Raw genomic sequence first — 10278 nt, 5'->3', positions numbered from 1 at the left:
AGAAATAAATTAATATTATTTAAAAGATTAAAATAGAAATCACAAAACGCTTCGTATTCGTCGATTTTATTAAAAACCATTTTTGTGATACTTTTCACCATGGAAAATGCTATACAGGTAAGGCAAAAAGTTGACCAACATAAAAATTATAGATTTCTTTGTCGCACTAGTCCATAACATTGTGAACATTTGGAACATCTTTTACCATATACTTCTACTAAAAGTACGATATTTTTCCTGCTTTCAGGGACGAAACCGTAACATCCCCTCTCAGGAAACGACTTTATACTAGCACCTTGGGCTCGAGTGTCAATTCACACACGGAGGATGTTAAAATAATTTCTTAATATCTAAAAAGTGGATGCAATTTCTTACTTGGAAGGTTGGTTGGAAGGAAAAACGTATAGGTACAGGACTCGGGGAGAAAGTACGGTACCCCCACCCAGAAGTTTAACGCACTCGCATTCGATAGGGGTGGAATTCAACCCGATGGTTGTTTAAAAGTCTTAAACCCTTAAAGCACGCTTCAAAATATAAATTAATATACCCATCATACTTAAAACAGACTCGAAAAAATACAAATAATTTGCGGCGAGAAAAAATAAAACGTAAAGAAGCTCATTTATTGAGCTAGTTGTTGATACAATAAGAAAATTTGTCTTGAAATTGATAAGTAACTGTTTCCTCCAATTATAAATATATATGTATATTAGTCAAGAAGCTGTTGAAGAAGTAAGTATTTAATAGTATTCTTTTATGCTTAGAAGTTCATGTACATATTTAGGGTTGAAGAAATTACACCCTAAATTCGTGTGATGTCTTTTGAAAGTCATAATTTTGTATTCAAAATCGTAAGTACTGTCGAACTTCTACATAATGAAGCTGATAATTTCAAGGAAAAGAAAATACATGCACAACACGTAACTTCAACTACATACATATGTAAAATAGAAGTAATATGACATGGGAAAATATGCTAGCAGCGGAATTTCCGAGAAAAGTTCGCTAAATAGAAATTTTCGTAAAACAGAAATTCGACTGTATATCTTTGACGTAAAGTCCCTCAAATAACGCATTAATTTAAGACTAAATTTTTTTTCAAAAGTATGTTAACTTTAACTTTAAAAATCTGCTAAAAATGTTTTTTTTTTCAACAAGTGCCTGTCTAAATTAAATTTCATTAGCAGCACAAAAATGGGCCAAACCGAAAATTCAATTCAATCATTTGACGATTTAATGGAGTTGGTTGGTAAAAATGGGACGTTTCAAAAGCGTTTTAATTTGATTTTTAATTTCGCCTTGGTTGTCTGCATTTCGATGGCTAACATAAACATAGTTATAGCTATGTCTGTTCCTGACCATTGGTGTAAAGTTCCAGGACAAAATTTAACAAATTATACCAAAGAAGAATGGAGAAGGGTGAATATTCCCATCAGGTAATTAAAGCCAAAAGTATGAAAATTTATTATCTTAAATTCAAAATTAGAAATTGAAACGCTAGTAAATATATTAACGAAGTGATTTTTATTAATTAGTGAAATAAATGGTAGAACAAAAACCATTTATCACAAATGCAGCATGTACGGTTATAACGTTAGTAACCAGGATAGCAAAGATCTCAAATATTTCTCTAATATAACAGGTAAAAACAAGATTAATTGAAAAATAAAAAGAAAAAAAAAGAACAATTGAAATTAAACAAAAGAAACTATTGTAGACTGTCGTTATGGATGGGAATATGATAAAACGTGGTTTCAAGAAACAATTCCATCATCTGAAAATTGGGTTTGCTCAGAGTCTTTAAAGGTATCCAATACTTTTGCGGTGATGAGAATAGCAGACGTGCTGGGCACATTTATATGCGGACAATTAGGAGATGTGTGAGATAATTATAAACAAATAATTAGTATTTTACATTTCCTTAAAAATTTCCGGAAGCAAATTAACAAAAAGCATATGCATCAAATCTTTTGAAATATCTTTGATATTGTATCTAAGACTGATTTTCATTTTCCAGAATTGGAAGAAAACCCATTTTCGTGGTATCAGTACTATTGGTAGTAATAGGAAATTTAGTGTTTACTGTCACATCAACATACTATCCTCTCTTCCTTGTGGCTGCTTTCACAGCCGGATTCACATCATACACAGCTTATCAGGCACCTTTAGTTATTGGAATGGAAATTTCACGGGAGAAAGATAAAGCTTACATTGCAATGTTGCAAAATGTGGGAAGAACCGTAGGATTATGCATCTTGCCACCTTTCATGTGGCTAATAGGTCATTGGAAACCGTTTATGGTCATGTCAAGTTTACCATGTTTATTGTTTTTTATACCTTATAGGTAAAAAATTGTTGAATACATAATAAAGATTTTTCCGCAATCCGAATCATCCCCGTCCGTTTCAGATACATCATTGAATCTCCCCGCTGGCTAATGAGCAAAGGAAAATCCACGAAAAGTCTCAAAGCCATAAAAACAATTGCAAAAATAAACGGATCAACAATCCCTGAAGACGCAGCTTACATTTTGAGATCAACTCCTGCAACCAAAGAGACAACGTACGGCGCCATGAGTTTATTTTCTAGTTGGAGAATGGCAAAAAACACAACGTGTTTAGTAATCTGCTGGTAAATGGTCCGACTATTATTATTTGCAACCTGCTTTTTGATCGATTTTGACAGGGTCGTGTCCTTTACAACGTATCTCATTATGACACTGAACATAAGCAACGTGGAAGGGAATCCGTTTCTAAATTTCGTTTACCAGGGAGCCATTGAACTACCGGCTATCGTATTAGGAAGGCATTTCTCAGATAGAATCGGCCGGAAATTGACAAATGTTGGCTCTTTTATTGCAACGGTTTTGGGCTGCATTCCCATACTGTTCATCGTCAAGGGTATATTTTTTAAATTATTTAACAGTAATCAATGATAATAATGAAAATATGGTAGATTACATTTCCGCATCCGCATTTCTAATATAAGTGTACCTATAACCAGCGTAGGTGTCAAATATTTTTTAAGGTTCAAGTTCGGAATGGATTCTCATAACGTGTGTGGTTTTCCTTAAGTTTGCAATCATGCTTTCATATTACGTGGTTGGTCTGCAAAGTGTCGAAATGTACCCTACATGTCTACGACAGACGGGAATTGCTGTAGGTGGTTTGTCAGCATCAGCTTTAGCTACTTTAGCACCGTATGTGGTTCACCTGGTAATTTATTTTTTTTTTAAATGAAACTTCTTTACGCACGGTAGGGTAAGTTCGTTTCATGCGAGTTGCTATGTAACGAAATCATGCAACGGATGTCAAGCCCTCTACTCGGCCACGTAGTGGGGATCGCTTGAGCCGTGAGCGCGCTTCAATGCAACGTTCGTTACAGGCAACTCCTGCATGCAACTTTAAATTCATAGTGCACAAATCATACCGTTAAAGCAATTCCTTAACCCCTATCCCGGCATGTTCGTGTGTTTGAAGAAATTTCACTTCAGTAGCGTGTTGTATAATTACACGTTGTATTTTTCTTTTTAATCATGCTTTACTCACAATTTATTTTTTTTATCGATCTAGGGTACATCGGTCGATGAAAGATATCCCTATATTATCATTGCTGGCCTAGGTGCACTGGGCTCAGTATGTGGACTACTCCTGCCCGAAACCCGCCATAACAGCCCCGATACTTTAGAAGAGGCTAAATCGTTTGGAAAATACAAAAAATCTTTCGAAATTTCTGTTACATCCAAATGAAAACTTCTCTGTAATACTTATTGTAGACGATTTAAAGTGCATATTTATGTAATTTTTCAAAATTATAAAATAAATTTCGTTTAAGCTTTAACAAGCGGAAAATATAAAACATGCATTGCAAGAGGTTAAAGATCGTATGTTTAAACTAGCTAGTCACATTTACGAGACGGGAAAGTCCCGGACGATTTTAAACGGAACGTGGTAGTAACCATACCCAAAAAGAGAGGCGCGGATGGGTGCGAGACATTTGGAACAATTAGCGTAACTTCCCATGCGTCATGTGTGAGTCTTTCGTAATAGTTTCTGTATTATTCCGGAAAATCTGGAGTGATCGTTAGAAGTTTGATAGAAGGGAAGGGGTTTTCGTGTTATTCCATGGGTTGCATTGGTTTATCTAATAAGTATAACATATCGAAAGTCAACTTTGTAATTTAAAGAAAAAGTTTTGGCAACCTGGTGTCCTAGAAAATTTTGAGCTTGCATTAGTCTCTAGCCTGAGCTTTCAAAGGATTTCGAAATTTCTAATTTCTCCAATTGTCGATATGAAAATGATAGTTTGCAATAAAAATTACCTAAATATTCATAATTACTGACTAAATACTTTTTAGTAACTCCAAATAAAAATTTATAAAGCTTTTCAGCCAATACAGTGTCATAAAAATTAGTACCTACTAATCAATTTCTACGTACTATTTGATGATTTTTTCGAGAATAATATTGAGTATAATAGTTAATTTCTTTGAGAAAAATCGCTTTGTAATTTTCGTTGTGGTTACATTTTTAGAGTTTGTATGTTGAGTTATCTATATATTACATTGCAAATTGTAGTATATAAATTAACCTCCCTAAAGGCTTTTGCATAATAAAATATAATTTAAAGATGAAAATTCATGAATACACTTCAGTGAAACCGGAATTATAGCTTTATTGTACCTTTTGTTTTAAATTGTCCTGGCGCCTCCGCCAAAATTTTCAGTAAATTTTTTTAATAAATACTTACTGATAACATTTGTCTATTTTCATGAATTCTCTAGTTTGGCATAAATGGCAATAAATGATACAATCGATTATTACAAATTTTGCATTGAAAATCAACTACTAATTAATAAAATAACTAAAAGTTTTGAATCTTTGTACGAGTATGTTCGTGCAAAAACAATCCGGAATTGGTACGAGAATATTTAATTACTTTCTAAACCAATGAAATCTCATTTTTTGCCCTCCTCAGGGATATATCAAGTCTGATAACAACATTAAATTGCTGATAAGATAAAGTTATCGCAAGAAAGGTAGTCATACCATAGCTGTTTGCCTATCTCATGATGTTCAACGAGAAAAAATCCCAAAAAGACATTCAAAACATGAGGTAATGTAATGTATTACATTATTTATCAATGCATCTACATGTGTTCCTCTGTTATTATTATTTATTAGCTTCACAACCACCATGGCGTCTCCTATAAATAAAAGTCAAATGTTTGTATTGCCGAATCCCGATGAAATGGTTAGATCGAGGAGGGGAATAAAGTCAAATAAATATAGAAACATCAAGGCTGTTGAACTGGTAATTAACTGATAAGTACTATAATAACTTGTTTATAATATTTTGGTCATCATATTTTATTTTCACTCTGACTTTAACTTAAATCCAAAATAACTACTTTTTATAAATCGAAAATGCAAAACATGTAGCGGTCAATTCAACTTTAGAATATTTTGTTTTCGCACTCTAAATTAAAATTAAATTATCTAATATAACAATCGTAAAATTAATTTTATTCCATAGGTTCTTATTACCATTACATTACTCGCACTATTGTCAGGAAAAAATCCTACAGAAGATACCTATCAAGATTTGATGAGTTACGTGTTCGTTGGATTCACCATAGCGTACCCCTTGCTATCGTTAATTTTTCAAATTAACGTGAACAATTTAAGAGCCCAAGTGGTAATTTCAATTAATAAAACATTTCCAATTAATTAAAATACACTAATTATATGAATATCATCTCTGTTTTAGCTGGGAGTTAATATGATAATAACTATTCACTTGAGCTTTATGGCCTACTACATTTTAAAGTCATGGTGGCAAATTAATGACCTAGTCGAGGCCGCTGATTCGCAGCTGCTCGAACCCGGCTTGTATTTTGAAATTCAATATTATTTATCTACTAAATTTTTTGCAGGAATTACTATTGCGACGAATGCTGGTGTTTTTGCCAGCGAAACTTTAATGCTTTTGTTAGAAATAAGTGGTGCTATATAATATTAAAACTTTTAAATCATTATTTGTAATAATATGGAAATTGTCTTTAATGTAATAAAAGTAATCTGATAACTAACTAAGTGTTATCAAGAGACATTTATAATTTGTTGAAAAGCCCTGTACTCTTGCGGAATTATTTATTTAATCTTGTAATTCTTAAACTCCTCCGTGAAAAATCGTAAGTAGGTACTTGAAGATTATATAAAACGTAAAAATCTTTAAATAAACACCATTTTGATCATGATGTCATACTGAGTAAACTTATTATTAACTGACTGTAGCTTTCATGTATGAACGCACCTCATAAATCCCACTCATTCATCTTTCTATTATTTGGGTGTTTCTATGGTTGTTTAGATTTGACAACTACCCGGCTGTGTTTTGGTTCGAAGGTTAAGTTCTACATGTGATAATAAGGCGAAAAAGTATTTTAATGTTTTTTTATACTAAATGGATTACAAAGAAGAACAACATGGAGAAATAGAAGCCCTAGAATCAATATATTATGGAGACTTAAAAAGTACTTGCAGAATCTTTCAGATTAAGGTCAAGTAGTGTAATGTTGTGTTTGTAGTAATATCTTCAGAGCCATTTTACAAGTTTTCAATAGAGATAAAATCGGAAGAATACAATGCAGAAGAGCAGAATGGACTGTCATGTTCGATAATTTTTACCTTTGTAGACAAATATCCTGATAAACCACCCCTAATTGAGTTAGATGATGTTGTAAATTTAAGTGAGAAAAATGAAAATGAACTCTTAGATTTTCTCAAGAAACAGGTACTTGAAATAAAAGTTAAGCACTTGATTTCATAAACTAAACAATATTTACTTTTAGGCAGAAGAAAATTTAGGAATGGTAATGATTTTTAGTCTAGTATCTGCTGCCCAAGAATGGTTGAATGTACAGTGGGATGCTATTAAGAAACAGCAGCAAGAAGAACAGTTAATTAGAGAAAAAGAAAAGGAAGAAGCTGAAAGGGTATTCAACAACCAACAAAATAACTTATTAGATTATTCAGTATTATTGTCTTGCAGAAAAAGTTTGAAGGTACAAGAGTTACTGTAGAATCATTTTTAAAGTGGAAACAAGCATTTGAAGAAGAACTGCAAATAGATAAGAAAAGAGAAATGAGTAAAAAGATTGGCAAACTTACTGGAAGAGAATTGTTCATTACAGACAAAACATTAAATGAATCAGACCTTAAATTCTTAGAAGGTACATTAATGAAATAATTGTATCATAATTAAGCACTACTTCAATTTTTTGTAATTAACAGGTGAAGAAGTTAAGGTTGATGAGTCATTATTTCAAGATTTGGATGATTTGGACATTAATGATGAAGATGATGAGGATGATCCTGATTTTGATCCAAGCAACTATAACAGTGATGACAGTTCTTAAGTCTGATCCTAGAATTGCATTTTCCACTAAATAATAACATAAAATACTGTACTAAAGCTTGTTATTCCAGTTTGTATATTACATCTTTTGAAATTATTAAACGAAAAGAAAAAATGCCTAATTAAATTATATTGTATAATATTATCCAAACATATCTCTTTTACCTGAATATTATATATAAAAAAAATATGAGTGCTGTCAGCATAGAGCAAAGTAGCAAAGTGTACGATGTGTTGCATACATATTTACAAACTATTCCTTTAAATTTTAATCATTGATTACTATTCATCTATTAAAAAACCATGATGGCCGACATTGGTGACAATGCGACAACAATTGAAAAAGAATGATGGCCGACAACTGCAACAATTGAAAAAGAATGATGGCCGACAACTGCAACAATTGAAAAGAATGATGGCCGACAACTGCAACAATTAGAAAAGAATGATGGCCGACAACTGCAACAATTAGAAAAGAATGATGGCCGACAACTACAACAATTAGAAAAGAATGATGGCCGACGCTACGTCATAGTGGAGCAATAAAAATGGCCGTGACCAGGAGGAAGAACCAGCAAACATAAATAACAATCTAAATAAAATAATGATAAGGGACGTAGTTACAGATAAAATATTGAGTAAATAAAATAATTGTTTACGTGGGATGCTATTGAAACACATGAAAAATACCGAAAAATACTGTCCAGACACAACGAAGAGTATCTTGACAATTAAGGTTATGATAGGAGTAAATAAAAATATAAACGAATAAATTTATTATGCTGGGTTCTCCAAACCGGTATAATAAGTTACTATTAATATTGGGCTGTGCAGTAACCTTACACGTGGGTTTTTATTTTGCTAAACCTCTCTTATTACCCCCAAAAGACAAAAGAACTGACCCCACCGGTTAACCTTATGTAATACCTCATCGAAAGGAGCATAGTGTGATGAAAATAAGAAAACCTTTTGGAATAACCAGTGGCCAAATATTTGTAGCAGTGATTACAGGTGTATTAGCAGGTATATACATTTGGAAACCGATATTCATAGAATTGAATAGCAAAAAAGTGAAGCAGGCCAACACGAATACAGAGGACAACAGTTAACAAATTATTCCAGTAATTACTGTTGAAATGAGTTACTTTAAACGGGGAGGCAACCCAGCCTATTTGGTGGTAGCAGCCGCAGGGATAACAGGCACATTATTCTTTGGTTATACAAAGCTTTTGGGACCTTATCTCAAAAAGAAAAAAATGGATGAGGCAGAACAATATGCTAATTTCATTCTAGAGGCCGAAAAACGAAAAGAAAGCGACTTCCAATGATATAATAATCATTTTTACAATATTATCAATGTACCTCTATGATTGTTTCATAATTATGTAAATAAACTTAGTAAATATTAAATACTTTTGTTCCAACATAGCTTTTCCTTTCTATTTTAAATAATAAAAAAATATATATCAATAGAATCAACTAAAGATCTCCTAATGCCTCGTTACGCTAATCTTGCTCGATGATTTTAATCAAAACATTCCTGTACTTTTGGTTATGGACATCCACAATGAACTTTTTCCATGTTTTTTAAATCTCTGCGCAAATAGATACATTCATCTTTCATCTGAAACCTACGACGTTATGATCTCGACCCCTTTTTTTGTATTCTCATGACACTTGTTTTGGTCACGCACACATGAACCGTGCGTCCAGTCGCTTCGCACTCTTTTTCCTAATGAACGTAGAGTACCAAGACCTTTAATTTGATATAGGATACATGTATCTGAGTCCTACGCAATCACTACTTCTGCATTGCTATTATATACATATTGATCTTGGTAAATAAATAGACAACTCACTCTATATGTTCAGGTGTTCTAAAAAGTTTGTTTCTTTTAATTATTTTCTTTTTCTCTTAATTCAAAAAAAAAGATTTTATTTGCTAAATCACTAATTAAAGAATGGAATTAGCGATATTATACTCCAAGCCTGTTTAAATTAATTAACTAGTAAATCAAATGTATGCATAGGTAATAAATTAAAGGAAATAATAATTGAAGTTTCTGAATCAAATAGGCGAAATATTTCTAAAGGAGATCATTAATCCTTATAAAAAATCATAAAATGCGAACAATATCAACAATATATTTCTAAAGTTTTTTAAGGAAAAATAGAAAAATTAGTTTACAAAGGAGCAGTAGATACTGAAGTTTACCACCTAGAATTTTTTTTATCAAAAAGTACCTATCGAGAGATTGAATTGAATTATTAATTATGTCGAGATTGTTTTTGTTTTCCCAACTTGACAAAAAGAACGAATTAAGGTCGTCAAATAAACCAAATTCCCTAATACTCAGTTTTTAATTTAAATTAGCAAGGATTGCATCGAATTTTAAGTATTTTAATCATAACAGAGCATGAGAAATAATTACGATTTCATATCAATAGTTCTGACTTTTCTCAATTTGGACATTATTACTATTGTCCATTTTGTATATAAGGAATCAAACTAATCGTTCAAACTATTCAGTTTTGAGACGATAAACTTTGGATATGAAAAAAGATTATGGTTAAAAACAGAAGGGGTATCAATATAAAGGATTGATATTCATAGTTCAGCAATGGTTCAACGTTTCGTTATTAGCTCATGTGGCTGGCATTCTCTAGGAACCTAGCGAAGGGATAATATTCTTTGCTTCTGTTGTCCTGCAGATGAGATAGCAAAGGACCTTGCATTTTACGCTCTTGCTACGTTCCCTGAGGATGTCAACCATAACAGCTGACGGAACGTTAAATAAACGGCACCATCGATGAACCCCTTGAATCAATTTTAGACCGCAACCATCAAATCCGAACATG

General features: G+C 32.4%; 3 protein-coding genes across 8 annotated transcripts in view; all 3 read left to right on the top strand.

Annotated features, from left to right (window-relative positions):
* LOC108734970 (solute carrier family 22 member 21) overlaps window positions 1-3849 on the top strand; it is a 4077-nt gene extending 228 nt beyond the window's left edge. The window contains exons 2-10 of one of the 6 annotated variants that reach the window (XM_018466750.2): window positions 248-382; window positions 1188-1436; window positions 1536-1642; window positions 1718-1880; window positions 2018-2344; window positions 2410-2631; window positions 2686-2900; window positions 3028-3215; window positions 3573-3849. In XM_018466750.2, the coding sequence (XP_018322252.1) occupies window positions 1195-1436; window positions 1536-1642; window positions 1718-1880; window positions 2018-2344; window positions 2410-2631; window positions 2686-2900; window positions 3028-3215; window positions 3573-3749 (1641 nt within the window). In that variant the 5' untranslated portion in view covers window positions 248-382; window positions 1188-1194 and the 3' untranslated portion in view covers window positions 3750-3849. Of the gene's footprint in view, window positions 1-247; window positions 733-1184; window positions 1437-1535; window positions 1643-1717; window positions 1881-2017; window positions 2345-2409; window positions 2632-2685; window positions 2901-3008; window positions 3216-3572 lie in introns of those variants that run through there. The other 5 variants (XM_018466751.2, XM_018466749.2, XM_018466747.2 and 2 more) reach the window with 5 other exon arrangements.
* A 1157-nt stretch (window positions 3850-5006) lies between these two features.
* On the top strand, window positions 5007-6096 carry LOC108734953. Its single transcript, XM_018466729.2, has 4 exons — window positions 5007-5115; window positions 5184-5313; window positions 5536-5697; window positions 5770-6096. The coding sequence occupies exons 1-4, from the start codon at window positions 5069-5071 to the stop codon at window positions 6013-6015; spliced, it is 585 nt and encodes a 194-aa protein (XP_018322231.1). The 5' UTR covers window positions 5007-5068; the 3' UTR covers window positions 6016-6096.
* A 281-nt stretch (window positions 6097-6377) lies between these two features.
* LOC108734952 (RWD domain-containing protein 1) lies at window positions 6378-7546 on the top strand. The gene is made up of 5 exons (XM_018466727.1): window positions 6378-6535; window positions 6590-6795; window positions 6854-6997; window positions 7054-7234; window positions 7296-7546. The coding sequence occupies exons 1-5, from the start codon at window positions 6466-6468 to the stop codon at window positions 7418-7420; spliced, it is 726 nt and encodes a 241-aa protein (XP_018322229.1). The 5' UTR covers window positions 6378-6465; the 3' UTR covers window positions 7421-7546.
* The last annotated feature ends 2732 nt before the right edge of the window (window positions 7547-10278 follow it).

Source organism: Agrilus planipennis, unplaced genomic scaffold (assembly GCF_000699045.2).
Source record: "Agrilus planipennis isolate EAB-ADULT unplaced genomic scaffold, Apla_2.0 scaffold92, whole genome shotgun sequence".
Taxonomy (NCBI): domain Eukaryota; kingdom Metazoa; phylum Arthropoda; class Insecta; order Coleoptera; family Buprestidae; genus Agrilus; species Agrilus planipennis.
Note: the sequence above shows the minus strand (reverse complement) of the source record. Positions and strands in the feature narration are given on the sequence as shown.